General features: G+C 34.2%; 2 protein-coding genes across 2 annotated transcripts; one reads left to right on the top strand and one right to left on the bottom strand.

Moving 5' to 3' along the window:
* LOC126586068 ((E,E)-alpha-farnesene synthase) lies at window positions 1–3707 on the bottom strand. The gene is made up of 7 exons (XM_050250771.1): window positions 3446–3707; window positions 3070–3337; window positions 2575–2956; window positions 1268–1486; window positions 988–1129; window positions 518–766; window positions 1–429 (listed from the first exon to the last, which is right to left on the bottom strand). Exons 1-7 carry the CDS (start codon window positions 3614–3616, stop codon window positions 130–132), a joined length of 1731 nt encoding a protein of 576 aa, XP_050106728.1. The 5' UTR covers window positions 3617–3707; the 3' UTR covers window positions 1–129.
* Window positions 3708–6049: 2342 nt separating this feature from the next.
* Window positions 6050–7511, top strand: LOC126584576 (glycine-rich cell wall structural protein 1.0-like). Its single transcript, XM_050248907.1, has 3 exons — window positions 6050–6091; window positions 6223–6671; window positions 7439–7511. Exons 1-3 carry the CDS (start codon window positions 6050–6052, stop codon window positions 7509–7511), a joined length of 564 nt encoding a protein of 187 aa, XP_050104864.1.
* Window positions 7512–19905: the final 12394 nt, after the last annotated feature.

A 19905-nucleotide genomic window follows, 5' to 3' on the forward strand; every position in this document is an offset into this window, starting at 1 on the left:
TAGACGACAAACTACAACTTTTTATTCATAATCTTTGTGCAACAACGTTACAAACTGTAAAGATTAATTTATCCATGACGAACTGAACCGCAAACTTCTTGCTGCTATTTATTTCAAACTATATGAGTACTAGTTTACAAGAGGTTGGAATAGTAAAGACAGGATGTGGGTCCGAGGCCCTTTCTCTTGGTCACCAAACCCATCTCCATCTTTGTAAAGGCTGTGCGCCACACGTGCCATGTTTGTGGCATTGTTCATGAATGATGACAGAAAAGGCACTTGGTTTGTTGTGAAGCATTTTCCATTTACTTTCTTCCATGCATTGTCTATCATGCCCTTAATGTTCTTCCTAGCTGTTTCTTCAGAGGCATTCACTTCTCTCATGTAACATACGATTGATGAAGGAGAATCCCCTCTCTCTTGTTCAGCCTGTTAATCATTTCATTAATTATGTCGTGATTAGAATTTTTGTTTAGTTTTTTCGACTGTAAAGAATGAAAGAAATAAAAAAGATTACCGCGGAAGTTCCCAAATCATTGTTGAGGCGAACGATGAGAGAGATATTATACAAAAGATCTTCATTCTTGTGAAGAAAATCAGCCATCTCTTTGGTTCCCTCATGAGTTATAGAGAAAAACGAGTGAACCAAAAGCACTGAAACTGATGATGAAATGCATCCGTTTCTTAGGTACTCTTCAAGGGTTGGTATATGGCTCTTATTATACCACTCTGCCTCCACCAATAATGCTTTACAAAAATCTGCCCACTAAGAATCAGACAAATAAGTTCAGCTATAAATATATATACACACATAAAAATCAAAGCAAACAAAAAAAGAGAATTGTTATTGGCAATCTAAAAATGTTATATGCACTCATCCGTTATAAAAATGTAACGGAGAATTTACACTTCGGCAAGTTTAGGATGATCTTTCCAAAGTGCCAATAACAGCTAAAAAACAAAACAAAACTGGCTTAGGTTGAGTACCACTTTGGTCAATTGAGGTAATACTTGGTTCCAACCATTCTCCTCCTCAATTTCACGAGCAATTTCACAAGTAGTGTTGTAGAGTACTTGGAAACACATCTTCATACACTCTGGAAGCTGCTCAGTTTCCCTAGAATCCCACCTGATCAATTCAAGAAATCTTTTAAAATTTTGTATCAACAATTATCGTTTATGGAATTTGAACTCACAACTTCCTCAAAAAATGTCAAAACTCGACATTTGGCATTTGAAAATTAAATAACTGAATTAAATAACTGACCTATCAACAGCATTGGTGAAGTGCTTTAGCTCTTCCTCTGAGCCATAAATATCATAGACGTCGTCTATGATCAGTACTAAGTTGATGACTTTGGTAAGACATATTCTAAAAGATGAGTGCTCAGGCTCGAATGCTACTCCCACAGCACATGAGAAACATTCAACCAGTCTATCTCTTGCAAATTTCAAGTTGTCTGCGAAGCCCAGATTTGCCCACCACCTTAAATGACACATTAAAATCATTATGAGGGTCGTTGGAGCGGTTGAGAATACTGTCAAAATACGGAGAGAGAATCTCGCTCACACTCACATGCATTAGGCCAGCACGACGGTCACATGCCACAACATGCATTAAGTCCTTCTAAATAAGACTATCCTTTTCATAACATAGACTTTCCTCACATCCTCCCCCCTCTCTCTCCCCCACCCCCCAAATGGATTACTTTGATGACATTCTGTATTAATGACGTAACATCATGTGTTTTATTGTTTCAGAGAGTTTCCTCACATCCCCCCATAGGTTACTTTGATGACATTATGTATTAATGACGTAACATCATGTGTTTTATTGTTTTCGCATGCATCGTATCATTAGTTCAAAAGTAAATTGTAGCAGTGGTCCCTCAACTTTAATTAAATTGGAGCAATGGTTCCTTAACTAAAAATTCATTATCATTGGTCCCTCAACTCATCAAAATGTATAGCTATGGTCCTTTTCGTCAACTTCGTCATAATTTTGTCAAAATAAGTTATATTGGAATAATCATTGCTATAATTGGGATCCCTTAACTCATCAAAACGTGCAGCTATGGTCCCTTTTGTCAACTTTGTCAGAATTTTGTGAAAATGAGTTATGTTGAAAGGACCATTGCTACAATTGGGCTAAAGTTGAGGGACCATTGTTCCAATTGGGTTAAAGTTGATGACCATTTCTCCAGTTGGATTAAAGTTGAGGGACCATAGCTGCACATTTTGATAAGTTGAGGGATCAATGGTAATAGATTTATAGTTGAGGGGTCATTGCTCCAATTGAGTTAAAGTTAAGGGATCATTGCTACAATTTACTCTTAGTTCAAAATGTCGTCATCATAATAAATATATAGAAATAACATGGGGTGTGCTATCCACACATCTCTTTTTACTTCTCACACACCATCTTAATTTTAGGCCGTCAGATCGAAAAAAATTGAAGAAGACAAATGATATAAATTAATAAGGGGTGTATGAGAAGTAAAAATGGATATGTGGATACGACACCCGTAAATAAATTAAGAAGAAGACGAATGATGTTTTTTTTTTTTGCCTTACCTGGATGCTTCCCTTAAGTTTTTTTGGAGTTGGGCCTGAACTACGTTGAAATTAAGCTTTGCTAATTCGAGTAACGTGGCGTTGACGCGACAAATGTCTTTTTCATAGGCGTTGATTTGCCATTTGACATCAAACCACTGCACTCTGCGGTGTGATGGAAGCTCCAGGGAATGAACTACGTCCCTGGAAAGGTTACTGTCTGGATAACAAATATGACCACTATCTCTGAGAGCTAGCGTCAAGGAAGCTTTCGCCTCATCTAAAATATCTTCACCTTCGAAACCCAGGTTTGAGGCCTCGAAAAGTTCCAGCATTCCTTTTAAATGCGCGAAATGGTGGTTCTCTAATGTGCCCTTTTCATCCATGAATCTACCAAATATATCTGTGTTTCACACCACACATCAGTTAAACAATAAGAGTTCTTTAATTATAAGATAAAATTATGGAAATGTTTAGAAGTGCTTAGGTCTAAACGCATGGCTAATCATTATTTACCTTGTGAAACTTTATAGCCATGCTGCCTGAGGATCTTGAAGTGTAATGCAGTACCATAGAGATCGTCTCTTGTGCCGAGATTGTCGCTTTCGATAGCTGCAATGCTGTCTAGGGCTTCCTTGATTTCCTTTTCGAAGAGGTTCGCGAGGCCTAGTTTTCGGACGCTGTCAATGAGCTCCAACTTAGCTACTAAATCCATTGTTTCAGCAGATATATAAATCTTAACTTCTTCTATTAACTTCTCAGACAGCTTCCGATACTCATCTCCCTGCACTCAGTTTATAATAAAATAATTAAGACAATTCACGTTAATTAAGCTTAGACTTTAACTACAACATTAATGGAAGAAGCTTAATTAGAAACATATATAACTCACATCGTATTTGCTGATAAGAGATTGATCTAGGAAATCGTTCTTCCAAATATTTGGCTTGTAATTTGCAGACCGTCTTTGATTAATCAAGTAAGAGGCTTCAGGTTCGGGTTTCATCTGGTTTTGAAAAATTTTCTGCTCATTATCAGCTTGCAAGTGAACTCTGAATTCCATAGTGAATACCTAATTTGGTGTACAAGAAGCTCGAGATGTTTGGGATACAAGAAGCTATAGAGGTTTTTGGGATATCAAATGAATCTCCGGAGGGGTGGGTTATATAGGCAAAGGTAGTGTATACTCCACACGTCTACTGGTCAATAATATTGGACTATGCATGTTTATAGCGCTTTCACATTCCTCGTGAAAAACGAGAAAAAATCAATGAGTGGATAAGTTATATGGTTCTTCTTACAACTACAGGGTCGTCTCTAAGACTTTTGGAGGCTCTGTGCAAAATTTATGAAGATTCTTCTTTAATATAGGTTTTCAAAAATATAGGACAATATATTGATTTGAGAAAGCAATAATTTAAATTAAACAAACTTTAGGACTCATTGATTATAAGTTTACAAATGTCATTAAATAATATGTAAAAGAACTACAAACATAACATTCACTAGATAATAAAAAATAGTTCAATCTTAAACAACCAAACAGAAAAAAAAACTTCAGAAGTTCTAACTTTAAAATTTCACTTGAATATATAGCATTATTATATAATAATATTGAAAAACTATAATTTTTTAGAGTGTTGTTATTGACACTCCAAATATTTCACTGTGCACTACAATTTTTTTTTGTTATTGACACTCCACATAAGGTTGATACACCTCACATTAAAATTTGATATCAAATGACTTATATACCTTATTATGTAATGACAATTTTGACCTCATAAGGTTTTTAAAAAAAATTAAATACACCCCAAATCATTTTTTACATATATCCCAAGATTATTTATTTTCTTCAACTCTTAAAATCACTCTCCCTCTCTATTGCAGCACAAACCCTAATCAATAAAACTACAAACACATTAAGGTCGTACCCAGTGCACAAGGCTCCCGCTTTACGCAGGGTCTGGGAGAGGTGAATGTCGGCTAGCCTTACCCCCATTTATGGAGAGGCTGCTCCCAAGTCTCGAACCCGAGACCTACCGCTCATGGGCGAAGGCACTTGATTAAAAAAATTTATTTTAGACGAAACATGAAATCGACGTTTCGGAAGCTTCACATGATGTGAAGGTTTCATATTTTTTTTTAATTATTTTAGTGACTCCAACAACATTGGGATGCCTATAACTACAATATGTCTGATATCTCTTGAAAAAAGTATGGTCGATTCATGGATCACTCTCACCCTCTATCTGTTACTGCTTGCTGGGGTTTGTGGCTCAAGATTGAGATGCCTACTTATGTTATTTTGTAATTATCTTATTGTTATGTGCTTCAGCCTACATGCCATTATGTTTGTGATTGTGCCCCCACTCACAGTGAAAGCTAGGCGGGGTGATATGGCTGGATGATCGGCATGAAATCGACTCTCACCCTTAAAGCATCTACTCAGATGCTTATGCAGGTTAAGGAGTTTCGATTGGCTTTAAACTTTCGAGAGCTGAAATTCTTCTACATAAATTCTATCTTTTAAAACCGGTTTCATTGTTTTGTGATTATACAGAAGTAAAAAATAAAATATGTATTTGCACTTAAGACGTGAAAAGTGTGGGGTTTATGTAGAAAGGCGTGGGGTGTATGTAGAAAATGTAGGGTGTACATGTAGAAATGTGGGATGTATGTAAAAAATGTGGGGTGTATTTTGAAAGTGTAGGGTATGAGGGTATTATGAAAAAGTATGTGGGGTGTATTAAGATAAATTTTAATTGAAAAAAGCAAATGTGAGGTGTATTAAATATGTGGTGTGTATTCAACAATACGTGTGATGTTAATAAAACAAATCTTTTTTTAATATAGTAGTTTTTTTTTTGGGCAAACTTTTAAATAAATGACAAATTTTTGGGGAACTTTCAAATTTGAGGTTTTGCTTTGATTGGAAGTTTCGCTGGCTCAAAGCCGCCTCTAAATTATAGTGAATGCGTTTTTTTATATTTTATGTATGAAATGTTTGCTAAAGTCACATCAACTCGTTTACAATTGCTTTCATGGTGTGATATGTTGCAAATCCTACACCTGACACGAGAAAGCTTCAGACATCCGCTTATATATTTGCCATTTTGGCAAGAAGGTATTATAATTTACGGTAAAAAGATTAAATTCGGGTGCAAAATAGAGTAAGCGCTATCCACTACTCTAACTAACTATTTTAATTCACATATAGTATCGTTTTAATTTACAAGACTAAGATTATGTTCAAATATGAAAGAGTAAGCACACTTACCTTACATGAACAACTGAATCTAAAGGCCAGTTTGGGATTGTTGTGCTTTAAAAAAAATAAAATTGTTTCTGCTGTGCTTTAAGAATAATCAGCTATAAAATAAAGCTGATGAGCGTTTGGTTAATTGAATTTTAAAAGTGTTGTGAGCATGAAAAGCAGCGCAAAAGCGTTTGGTAAAATTTAATGTAAATGTGATATAATTGTATACAATGACAAATGGACATAGAAGTAGGAGTAGGGGTGACGACAGCAATGATGGTAATGGTGGTGGTGGTGGTGGTGGTGGTGGTGGTGGTGGTGGTGGTGGTGGTGGTGGTGGTGGTGGTTGTGGTGGAGGTGGTGGTGGTGCTAATAGTGAGATGTAGTGGTGGTGGTGCTAATGGTGCTAGGGCGGTGACAGTGGTAGCGGTTGTGGTTATGGTGGTGTTGGCGGTGGCTACAACGGTGGCAATTGCGGTTGCGGTAATGGTGGCGATAATTGTGGTGGCAATGGTGGCGGTTGTGGTAATGGTGGTGGCGATGGCTGCATCAATGGTGGTAACAATGGTGGTAATGGTTGCAGTAATTGTGGTGGTGGTGGCGATGGTGGCATCAATGGTGGTAGCAGTGGTGGTGGTATGAATGGTGGTGGTGGCGGTAGCAACAATGATGGTTGTGACAATTATGGTAGTGATGACAGTGGTGGAGGTTATGGTGGCAATGGTTGCGGTAATTGTGGTGGTGGCGGTGGCAGTATTGATGGTCGTGACAATGATGGTAGTGATGACAATGGTGGAGGTTGTGGTTATGGCGGTGGTGGTGACAAAAATGGTGATTGTAGTGGTGGTGATGGTGTAAGGTTAGTATTTGTAGTGGTAGGTAGTAACGTTTACTTTATTCTTTAAGGGATAGAATGTGTGTGGAAGGCTAAACAATGTCATTTAAAAAAAATAATAAAGGTATTACAACAAGGGAACTGTTATTAGCACTCCAAAAATCTCATTCTACACTCCTCATAAGTGTATTTTTCTTTCTAATTATAGAAAGTTTGGAGTGGCAAATGAGATTTTTGGAATGCTAATAACAACTCCCTTAGATCAATTGAAAATAAGGAAAACTAATGAAAATGGCTTGAAAACTTTGAGTTTTAACGATAAGGACAAAAAAAAAAGGGTCAAGTGAACAGTACCGAGAGTTTTTCGTTAAAGTTCCCTTGAAAATAATTATTAAAGACCCAACTCTGCTATTTATTAAAGCAGCTTTTAAAAGCAACCTACATGCTGCTTTTAAAAACTGCTGTCTAGAACTCATTACTTTTAAAATAAGTAGGATATTTTACTTTTACTAAACATTTTTTTACTGCTTAACTTTAAAGTTAAGCATTTTTTAGTGAAAAAAAGCAATACCAAACGGGCCTAACTCACACAAGGTCGTCTCCGACATTTTTGAGGACCCTGTGAGAATTTAATAAAAAGGCTCTCCTTAAAAAAAATAAAAAAAACTAATTTTTTGGACAATATTTTCCTACATAATTCAATATATCAAATTCAAACTTAATTAAAATATGTATCTCACTCTTACAGTCTTACTAATTGAATAATCTCCAATTGCCATGAAATTCTTCAGGTCCATCTACGAAAAAAAAAGAGCAGGATTGAGAAAGCTACGGAAAGACGTTTGTGTTTTTGGAATAAAGTAGCACGGAAGTTAGTTTTTTATTGCTAAAGAAAAGTGAACGAAAGGAATACATAAGTTTTTTTTATTGCTAAAAAAAAGTGAAAATTGATATATTAAGTATCCTTGTTGTTCGGATCTTGATCGGGTCCGAGCTTCCGTAGCTCTATCTTGTTGGGGAACTCTACAATTGTAATATAAATAAAATCATATGATGATGATGATATTATTTTTTTAGTCAAACACTTGTTTATAAATTTTTTTAATCATATGTAATACATAGTAGGATGAAATTTTTTAAGGAACCTTCTAAAATTCGAAAGCATGTGTCACAACACCTTTTAGACAACGCAACGCCGTCTTTGAACTCGCACATATATCATCGTAGCCAAAGCCAAGTTGAATTCTAAATTATCTCTAGGAGATTCGAGAATAGAAAAATCAAACAACAAGTTTGAATCCGAGGAAGCAAAACCCTACTATTCCAATTAAAGTCGGGACAATGATATGTCAGTCCAAGTACTAAGAATCTAGCCCTACTAGAAAACAAAATTCAAATTAATTAAAAAAATATGTGCATGCATGTCCAAGAGATACGTGATGAGTGAAGTTACGGGGTTAATTAGCTAGTATTAAGAGTTGGTAAAGTGATGAGTAAGAGTAGGCTATAAATTCAGATCGTTTCAAATAATGATGAATATAAATAAACTAACCCTCCTTTATAATCAGAAAAACAGAAAATAAATAAAAGTATGTGATGAGTGAGTAAGGGAGAACTAAAGAAAATAAATAGAAGTATGTGATGAATAAGTAAGGAAGAATTGAAAAGGACTTATCGCATTTACCCGCATTTCACTACATGTTGTGTCGTGTCTTTAGTTTTTATCGTCGTGCATCTTCGTTTGTTCGTCCTGCACAGCTGGTTGAAAGAATCTTCATATTCAACCAAGTAACGATTTTTCTTTTTCTTTTTTATTCATTGGATAATTGTTGAATTGTGCGTTAAGAAAAGAAGAATGGCTTTTTGTTGGTCACTGGGGGAAGCTGGGTTTACATTTTTCCCGGTCAATCGTCTCTTCGAAAAACGCTGAATGGTCCCATTCCTCTCCAAAACATATGTAATTGTAGCCGATGTGTCATTGTCTTAAATCGTTGGATTACTATAATGATTAAGCTGTGACAGAATCTCGGTACATGCACGAAACTTAAATATAGAAACTCGGGTTCTGAATGTCGGGACATGCTATAGAAATTCAGGTTCTGAATGGGGGAGCGTATATCTCAAAAAATAGAATTAATATTTCCGGAAATAACATTTCACCGCAGTGACGAAAAATAATCAGACATATACATTATAGTGCAAGTTCGATTATCACCGGTTCTCCTCCCAATAACTATTAACTATTTAACCCACTAACATATCGTTCTACTAAAAAAAATCTTGTTTATGACTCGTCGATCCAAGCCCTTGCATTTCTTAGGAAGTATTTTAAATGCTTCTTCAAGAACCACTTACATTTTTATTAATAATTTCAAAGTGTCCTAATAGAAGCTGTTTTACTACAATTGTTTCTGAGGGTAAGTGTTTTATAAAAAAAGTAGTTACATATGAGCTCTTATATTTAAGTTCATAATGTATAGATCTAATACACTGCTTAACAATGAGCTCTTATATTTAAGTTCCTAAAATAAGATAGATACCAATTTAAATTGATTTCCAATTACACAAGAGTAATGTTATTCTCATCCCAATATCTTATCTTCCCAACCATTTTTAATGAATTTTTTAATTACAAATTTGTCCATTTGCAAAAAGACTGATAAGGACATTAATTATCTTGTTTTGCTTAATTTAAAAAAAAAAAAAAGTTGGGCGTGGGAGACGATTTGTCTACCTTAAACTCTAACTCATATTTTCATCTCCTTTCATTCAAAGAATGTAAAAAAAAATATCAATGGATTTAGAAGATGACTTTTTCATTAAAGAGGTGGAAGATGACGTTTCTACAAAAGAGGTAGAAGATTATGTTTCCATTGAAAAGGTAGAAGAAAAATTTGTGTATGGGTCATTTGAATTTGTCCATTGTATTTTTGAATTTGGCGTTGTCGATTTTTATTTTAATTTGGATACCTCTGTCGTTTCTATTTGAATTTGCAGACCTTAGTGGTTTTCATTTACATATTATTTATTTATATTTTTTAAGACACAATTTTTTAATTCCATATGTATGTATATATTAAAGGTTATTTTGAGAATAATAGTGGATGGAGAAATAGCATTTTAATTTTTTAACTTTTTAAGATGGGTGAGATTATAACGTGAGTAGAAAAATAAAACAATGAGATGGATCTAGTAGCTCTCTTACACAATTACACCCCCAAGCTTGTCCCATTTGGGTTTTTACATTGTATGTCGCTTTTAAACGACACGTTACATAACTTTTTAAAATGACGTCAAGAAAACCAAAGGGTGTGAACTTTCGTCTTCGTGGTCCAATGATCATTCACTCGCCCACCTGTACGTCCGTTTTGCGGGTCATTCTTTCCTTTCAAACTTGCGTGTCGGTTTGAGCAGACAGTATGTCGAAGTCGAAGTCGATCACGTGGGATTTGTGATCGGCATTGCGAGGGGGTCCGCATTGGGACTGGTGGTGCCGTGATGGGATGGTAACACTTATGCCGATGCCTCACAGATTTTTTAGAATGATTAAAATCTGGACAGTACATCATATATCATTGTTTAATTAAAAAAACAAATCTTCTTTCTAAATGTTTATTTAATTATATAATGACATCTAATATACTCTATGATATCCTCGTCGCATTAAAAACTCTCTGACCGAAGAGGTGTAGGCTTTAATTATGTATCAAATTTTTTTCCTTAAATTAATTAAAGAGAGCCTTATATATAAAATAAAAAATATATATAATATTTTAAGAAACTTCATTAGTTTTTAAACATTTTTATTAACAAATTGTATTATTTACATTAAGGAAAGAGGTGGGCATAACATCACAATAGGCTATCAATAATGTAGTTTAAATTCGCCTTTGAAGAGAAATATCACTAGACCGAAGTACTAAGGGTTGGTTTGATATTGTGGTGCTTTAAAAAAAAACACAACTTATTAAAAAATCTGGAGCATTAAATGTCTAGTAAAACAAAAAAAAATGTGTTTTTTTTTTAAACTGATGTCAATGAAAGTAGAAAAACATAGAAAAGCAGAAGCAGGATCTATCATGCTTCTAAAAAAAGTGTTTTTTTTTTTTCAAAACATAGTAATCAATGCTCATTTAATAAAATTTTCAAATAACAAGTATACCCCAACATGTTTTACAACATTACAATTTTTGTCATACATTATTGTCTTTAACAATTATTATATCACATTAAATACTATATCATTTTTAATCATTTAATATATTTCAAAGCAATTTGTATAAAAGTTTACCAAACACTCAAACACTTTTTTTTTAATTAAAAGCACTTTTACAAAAAAAAAAAGTTTACCACACACTCAACAACTTTATTTTACAGTTGTTTATTCTTACAGCACAACAGAATCAATTTTTTTTTTTAAAGTACAGCAGTACCAAACTAGCCCTAATTGCCTAGTTTTTAAACATTTTAAGAAAAAACAAAAACACCTAAAACCTAGTCAAAAAACATGAAAACAATTTTTTAAAATAGCCCAAACACAACTTCAAAGAAATTAATGTGTCTCATCAACTTAACTTATCTTTGATTATTTTTGCAGGATCACTTTCGAAACTATATGTAGAAGCAATTTGTATCTTTTATTTCTAGAATCAGTTCAATCCGTTCTCGATTATTTTTACAAAATCAATTTCAAATACATGCATAACCAATTTTGTATATTTTTTAGTAGAACCAGTCTCCTGCCACAAAATTCGTTTGAGGTGTAGACTTTAATTAGTAATTACGTATCAAATTTTTTTTCCTTAACTTAATTAACAATAATTAGAATACAAGTTAACATAAAATGTTTATGAGGTGGCATGCACTTCATCATTTGATACATAAATGTAGTGACGTTAGCATTACTCATAATAAAATGACTCCATCAATGAAATTTTTATGAGAATATTTCTGTTCGTATTGGGGAAGTTTCCCGAACATAGCATCAAACAAAATCACCGCCCAATATCTTGCAAGCATCGAATTTTTGTGGTGGATATATTGATTTTCAGTCCTTTCTTCCTCCTCTTTTTAGCAAAGACACAAACCATGTACGAACAACACAGGAGTTGAGTAGTCCTCTCGTGTAGGGTCATTTTTATCTGTCAATCTTGCGGTCAGTTTGATCAAACAGACAGTCGAAGTCGACCGCGTGGATTTGGTGATCGGCATTGCGAGGGGGTCCGCATTGGGACTGGTGGTGGAGATGGCCAACGGTTTGCTGGTCCCAAATTTCATGTCTCTTTTGTGTCTTCTTCTTAAATTTTTGACACGTCTTCTCTAACTTTACTCCAAACTAACACCGTTAACTTTTCATATAATTACAGATAAATTACATTTTCTTTAAAAAGTAAAAAAAAAAAATCGGAAAAAACAAAAAAATCTGAAACGATCTTCATTTTTCCTCACTTGATCTCCCAGAGCTCACCTTCGAGCCAACCACCCCTTCAGGCATCCCCCACTCGCTTTTCTCCTCTGCCCTGATCCATTTGAATGAAATGAAGATTTAATTAGAGGAGACATCACCCTTGACTTGTTTCAGATAATGGAGAAATTCAAGCTAGTAAACGAAGTTGGGGCTTCCAACTTTCAATCGAGGAAAGAGAAGAGAAAGCATGAAATTTTAAGTTGGGTTGATCTGGGTGTGGGTCTGGTGGTTGCCATTGCTCACCACCGACGAAGCATCGATTTAATATCCTCCTTGAATCCAGGGCCGGCCCTGAAGGTAGCCTAAGTAGACGTTCGTCTAGGGCCTCATTTCAGAAGGGCTCTAAAAAAATTTATATTCTGTAATTAACATATAAATATAAAAAAAGTAAGAAATATCATAATTCATTTGTTCGTGCAGTGGAAATGTTGGCTTTATTTTTCTTTGGGGCGTTGAGTTCGAAACACGAAGCTGCCTTTCAGTCACTAGATTTTTCTTAATTTTTCTTGTTTTTCAAATTTATTGCCATCCATCTATCCAATTCCCAATCCATCTCCAAATGCATATAAAGTTATAAAACTCAAGTCTCTTTGCAATCTTTTTTCTTTCAACTTCTCATTCTCTCCATTTCTATCGAATATTTAAACGAACTTCTCATTCTCTCCATTTCTATTGAATGTTTAAACCAACTATCATATGGTTTTAAAGATTGTACTTTAAGGTAATCAAAACTTTGAATTATATATTTTTCTTTTCAATAACTTTTTATTCAATGGATTATTTTAATATTCAATTTGTTAGTGTGATGTTGATTTTAGAAGAAAAAAAACACAAGAGAAACAATTGGCGTTGAATTTATTATACTTGTCAATCAAGTTTTATTGTTATTTACTCTCTTGATCATCAAATTTTATTGTTGTTCATTCTCAATCTTAAACTCTTGACTGCAAATATTTAGTACATTTGTGTCTAAAAACATGAATTGTGTAATGTTCAAATAATGTTTGTATATTTATCTTCTTTTGATATTAATTTTTAATGATATTTGATGTGAAAATAGAACTTTTTATGTATTTAGCGAATTCTTTTTTATACAAATCAATATACAAAGAACCGGAGATAAGAGAATTTTAGGGCCCCACTTCGAATGATCGCCTAGGGCCCCCAAATTCTCAGGGCCGGCCCTGCTTGAATCCCAAATATCAAACTTTGATAGAATATTTGTTCTTTGACGTGCTGGAATCACGATCTAGTGCAAGATTTGAAGAGAGAGAGAGAAAGGAAGCTTTGCCCGGCGGTAAGGCGGAGCGACATCGGCGATGGGGTTGTGTGTCGTGTGTGCTCGAGAGTCTAAATTATTTCACTATTGGTTTTTTAAACATTTAATTTTTGGTAATATAATTAATTTTATGAAAAATTTAATAGTGTTAATTTAGAGTTAAGTTGAAAAACATGTGTCAAAATATGATAAATGTGACACATAAGAGACATGAGATTCAGGAAAACCCACCCCTCCCCTTATTGTAAATTTCCCCGCCTAGCGAGCGGTGCACCACATGGCATTGTACATTGGAGAGAAGTCTCTCTTTTTTTTTCAAGTGTCTTTCCAATTGAATAATGACATCCGGCATACCTCCCCTTTATCCTTGTCGCATTATAAAATCTCTCTTGCCACATAATCCGATTGAGGAGGTATAGCCGCACGCCTAGCCCTGCCTATGTCACAACTCTCACTTATACATGAAATAGATAAATTTCATTTTACATTTTATTTTCTAATAAAAATGAAAGATACTTATTGAATACTCGAATGAACACTCATTATATGATTGTTCTCCATGTTTTCAATATATTTTAACCCTTTATAACTTAAATGTCATTTTATTTTGTAATTTACGTAACCCAATACAATGATGTATTTTTAAATGTAAATGAGGCTTCACTTGCTACTGGATAATGTTAAGTGGCACTACCGTTTACTAAAGACATGCTACTTGGTATGCATTAAGTACAATATTTGTCATAATTTTATATTTAAAGTTTTCATAATAGAATTTTCTTTTAAATGGCTAAATAATATACACCATTAAATTTATCTATTGTCCCATTTTTTCCCTCAGCCACGCATCTCCTTTTTCTTATCTGATTGCCAGCCGTTAATGTCTTATCCTCCCCTTCCTTTGTTTTGTTGCTTTTTTTCGGAAAATCTGGAAGAAAAAAAAACCCACCTTTGTCTTTTTAGCAAAGACAAAGCATCCTTTTAGCAAAGAAACAAACTGTGCACCAACAACATAGAACTTGAGTTGCTTCTGTTCATGGTTGGCCGAAAAGTTAAAAGTACTTAACCATAAAGCATTTTAAGTCTGTTTTCAATAAATACTTGCATTTTTATTAAATAGTATAGTTAATACACTACGTAATAGTGTGATTATTAGACTTAAAAAAGTTTCAGTAATGTGATTAGTAAATGTGATACAAATAGTATTATTAGATACTAATTTAAATTGATTTTCAATCTATTAGCTAGAGAGCCGTTCACAATCAGATAATACGAGAGATACTACATATTTAAACCAAATGTAAATTTATAACGTAGACGTTGATAATTAGGTTGGTCTACTAATCATTACTCCTCACCATTACACACCAAGCTTGCCTCTATTGGGTTTAACCTTGTTTGCGTCACCCACCCATATTCTTCCTCTTTAAAATGACGTCAAAAAAAGCCAAAAGTTGTTAAATTTTCGTCTTTTGTACTACAACCACTTACTCACCCACCGACACGCGGTGGTTTGGTCAAAAAATAGAGTCGAAGTCAATCACGTGGGACTTGTTGATCGGCATTGCGACAGAAACCAACGGAGAAGGTGTAGGCGGATATTGTCGCAGAGGTCCATTTCGGCCCTTAAAGAGGGAGTTGGATTTTCTTCCTTCTTTTTTTTCCTCTCATTTCCTTCCTTTCTATTTGAATAGTAACGGTTAAGCCACGTCAACATTTTATATTAATTTTTTATAGTAAGAGAAAGATAAAATAAGAGAATGTGAGAGGAGATGATAGAAAATGATAGAAAGAGGAGAGGAGAGAATCATAGTTCCTGAAAGAGACGGTGGCAGACAAAGAAGTGAGTAACGATGGCGCAGGCAAGTTTCACGTTGATCCTTCAATTAAGTTTCTTTTTAAATGTAAACTCTAATTGTGTTACGTGTTTTATTTTAATTTTTAGACAATTAATGTATTTGGTTTGACCATCTTATTACTATAGAATTATTATTTGACCCTTGAAATAGACACCATTGATAAACAAAAGTGTACACTCTATAGGACTAAAGTAGAAGAAATTTTTTATTGTGACGGAAATATGGATGATACATCATATGTTTTTATATACGTAATGAGAAATTTTATTTTTTAAGTTATTAACTTTTTAACAAACACATCAACCATTTATATAATGACACGTAATATATTACCCCGTGTTCCGTCTCTCCTAAAGTGGGACATTGTCATTAATATTGATTTGTGACATATCCTTAGAACCATTGATTGCATAAAATATCTGATGTAATGCAATTAGAAACCATAGTATTCGATGACACATTATTCCTCGTGTACAAGTATGAGAGAAGGGGAATGATCACAATTTATGACTTTCCCATGCCTAGTACTTTTTGGCTTATTATATTAACATCCTATAAAATATTAAATAAATCTCACGTACTTAATACACTTCATATTTGCTTTTTTAATTAAAAATTATCTTAATACACCCCACATAGTTCCCCATAATACCCTCACACCCCACATTCTTAATATATACCTTACATTTTCTACATGCACTCCATATTTTCTATACACCTCACATTTCTCAAATTTTATAAAGCTTTTAATTTGGACAAAAAATGCCAACTGAAATTTTGACAAAAGATGCCGCCTAGGATTTAAAGCATATGTGGATTGTTTTCAATTCCACCATTAAAGCTCATGTCGTATGTTTTTAATATTTGGTGGTAATTTTAGGTGTTTAATTCTTCATGTAATCCCTATGATTCCTCAAAGATGAATACGAACATAGAAGCTTGAATAACGCATCAAAAGAAAGATTAAATAATTATCGATGTCATCAAAATCACTAAAACAATACAAAAATATGAAGTCTTACCTCATGTGAAACTTTGGAAACATCAATTTCGTGTTTCATTCGTCAAAAAATATTTTTTTTCTCAATCAACATGTTTGCAGTTTCATTGGTTATGGTTTTGTTCAACAATGGAGAGTCGGAGGGGTTTTGATAGTTGAAGAAGATAAATAATACGTTAAAAGTTATTTGGGGTGTTGTTTGGACCCGATTTTACATCATCGGCCCGAGTAATTGAGGTCGTTGAGTGAGCATGGTTCTTAACCGTCGGATGAGAAAGTTAAGATAACTTGCCATTGTTAAAAGATAATATTATGGTTTTTAATCATAATAATTATCTTTCAATAAATTATCTCGATTTTCTTGTACAAAATAAATGGGATAAAAATCATAGCCCCAACGAAGAGACAGGCGGAACAGTCCGAGTTAATTTGGATTTGTTAGCAGTGTATTGTGTGGATCAGAGCAACTCGACTTGGCTTCTTATCACGTGGCATAGCATGGGATTTGCAAGGCTTGAATAATGGTGAGATAGGAGACCTAAACAGGCTGGGTTATTTATGGATGTTGTCAGATGAATTGAATTGATGATGGACTTGGCATGAGTGCCGTGTGAAAGGCTACTAGCTATATAATATATATATATAGCTGCCGTATAGTCTGCATGCCATGTGAAAGGCGCAAACTATATATAGATATAGATATATATAGATATATATAGATATCTATATATATATAGATATCTATATATATATATATATATAGATATCTATATATATATATATATATATATCTATATATATATATATATATATATAATTGGTTGCTGTTTAGATGAACGTTATTTGTTCAAATCCAAGCATGCATGTTATCTTGGGATTCGATGTGATAAGACTAAACACAAGGATCGAATTTGGTTGCATTTTGACTAAGTTCAGAGTCTTGGGAGTAGTAACTAGTAAGTCTTATCCAAGGCTCAAGTCAGTGGAAGAGTTTTAATAGCTTAGGAGTCTTTATCAGCTTATCAACCAGCGCATACTCGTCCTTATAAATACAAGACACTGTGCAACATTTCAGTCTTTCCAATTCAACACACAAATTTGCCCTACGCAAACTCTCTCAACAACTTTGAGATTTTTATTTTCTTTTTCCGCCAACACATCTTCAGTTTGGATAAACAGCACTGTGAAGGCAACCGGTGATACATTTAGTTCGGATAAACAACATTATAGCCATAGAACTAGCTAACCGTGGAACACCTTCAGTTTGGATAAACAGCACTGTGTCAAGACCGACTGGTTATCTATCCAAGTCTCAGTCGGGAAAGACTTTTGGGTCTTTATTGGCAGAGGTCATCTCATTAGCTTTTTCGGCGATGTGAGGTGTTACAGTTTACTAAGGCTCGACACATTGAACGCTGAGTTGTTTTTATGATTGGATACTCATGAGTAAGTTTTAGAGTTCGACATTCTGACGGTCGAACCATATTTACCATTAAGACATATATCTGTTTTAAGTATATGTGCCCCTATACTGTAGTGTTGATTCGGTGTGCTTATACCCTTACAAATATAATCACCGTGACCGAATCATAAAATTGAGGCCGTTGAGTGAGCATGGTTCTTAACCGTCATATGAGAAAGTTAAGAAAATGTGGTATTGTTAAGAGATAATATTATGGTTTTTAATCATAATAATTATCTTTCAATAAATTATCTCGATTTTCTTGTACAAAATAAATGGGAAAAAAATCATAGTCCCAACGAAGAGACAGGCGGAACAATCCGATTTAATTTGGATTTGTTAGCAGTGTATCGTGTGGATCAAAGCAACTCGGCTTGGCTTCTTATCATGTGGCATAGCATGGGATTTGCAAGGCTTGGATAATGGTGAGATATGAGACCTAAGTAGGCTGGATTATTTATGAATGTTGTCAGATGAATTGAATTAATGATGGACTTTGCTTGAATGTCATGTGAAAGGCTACTAGCTATATAATTATATATATATATATATATATATATATATATATATATGGTTGCTGTTTAGATGAACGTTATTTGTTCAAATCCAAGCATGCATGTTATCTTGGGATTCGATGTGATAAGACTAAACACAATGATTGAATTTGGTTGCATTTTTTACTAAGTTCAAAGTCTTGGGAGTAGTAACTAGTAAGGCTTATCCGAGGCTCAAGTCAGTGGAAGAGTTTTAATAGCTTGGGAGTCTTTATCAACTTATCAACCAGCGCATACTCGTCCCTATAAATACAAGACACTGTGCAACATTTCAGTTTCTCCAATTCAACACACAAATTGCCCTGCGCAAACTCTCTCAACTAGGGGTGGGTTCAAAAAACCGAAAACCGAAAAAAACCGAAAACCAAACCGAACCGAAACCGAAAAAACCGAACCGAACAAAAAAACCGAACCGAATTGAAAAAACCGAACCGAACCGAATTCTTTTGGTTCGGTTCGGTTTTAGTGATCTAGAAACCGAACCAAACCGAACCGAACCGAATTAATTAAATTAATTTTTTTATTTAATTATTTGTTTTGGATATTATTTTCTAAACCCAATTTGTAAGTTAAAATATGCTAAACCCAATGTGTTGCCAAACTTTAAGCTCAAAATATTAAAAAAAAGTCCTATAAAAACTTTAAACCCTAACCTATTATTTATCCCCCATATAAGGTTCCGGAGCCAAACCTCATCCTGAAGTACCTACATCCATCTCCATAGCACTGTCTACTTTTGTCTCAGCTTTCTTTTCCAAATCTACTCTCATATAACATGTAACAGAATCTATAAACATTTATTTCGGGTAGATTACTTAGGGAATTTGTGATGGAAAAGAATCCAACACACACTAAATAAATCCACCCACGCATTTCTTTTACTAATCAAGTTGTCAACATGCAGTTACAAGCAAACAACCCTGATCTTTGAACAACATCATACAATTTAACTTTTCTAAGTCATTTGTACGATTTTTGTGTTGTGATGTTGTTAGTTTGGACTTTGGAAGACTTGATTGATGATTTTAGTTCAACTTTAAATGTTTATTTTCATTGTCTTTGATTATAGTTAGAATGCTTGTGTTATGATTGTGTTGGATACGTTAAAATTTAAAATTTCAATGTTTTTCATTTTTTGAAAGAAAAAAAAAACAAAAAACCGAAACCGAACCAAAAAAAACCGAACCGAAAAAAAACCGAACCGAAAAAAAACCGAACCGAAAAAAAAAAAAAAAAAAATGAACCGAACCGAAATTTCGGTTTGGTTTCGGTTTTGGCAAAAAACCGAACCGAATTAAACCGAACCCACCCCTACTCTCAACAACTTTGAGATTTTTATTTTCTTTTTCTGCCAACACATCTTCAGTTTGGATAAACAGCACTGTGAAGGCAACCAGTGATATCTTCAGTTCGGATGAACAACACTATAGCCGTAGAACCAAATGACCGCTGAACACTTTCAGTTTGGATAAACAGCACTGCGTCGAGGTCGACTGGTTATCTATCCAAGTCTCGATCGAGAAAGAATTCGGGTTTTTATTGGCAGAGTTCATCTCATTAGCTTTTTCAGCGAAGTGAGGTGTTACAGTTTACTAGGGCTCGGCACATTAAACGCCGAATTATTTTTATGATTGGAT

The sequence above is a fragment of the Malus sylvestris genome, chromosome 10, assembly GCF_916048215.2.
Source record: "Malus sylvestris chromosome 10, drMalSylv7.2, whole genome shotgun sequence".
NCBI lineage: Eukaryota > Viridiplantae > Streptophyta > Magnoliopsida > Rosales > Rosaceae > Malus > Malus sylvestris.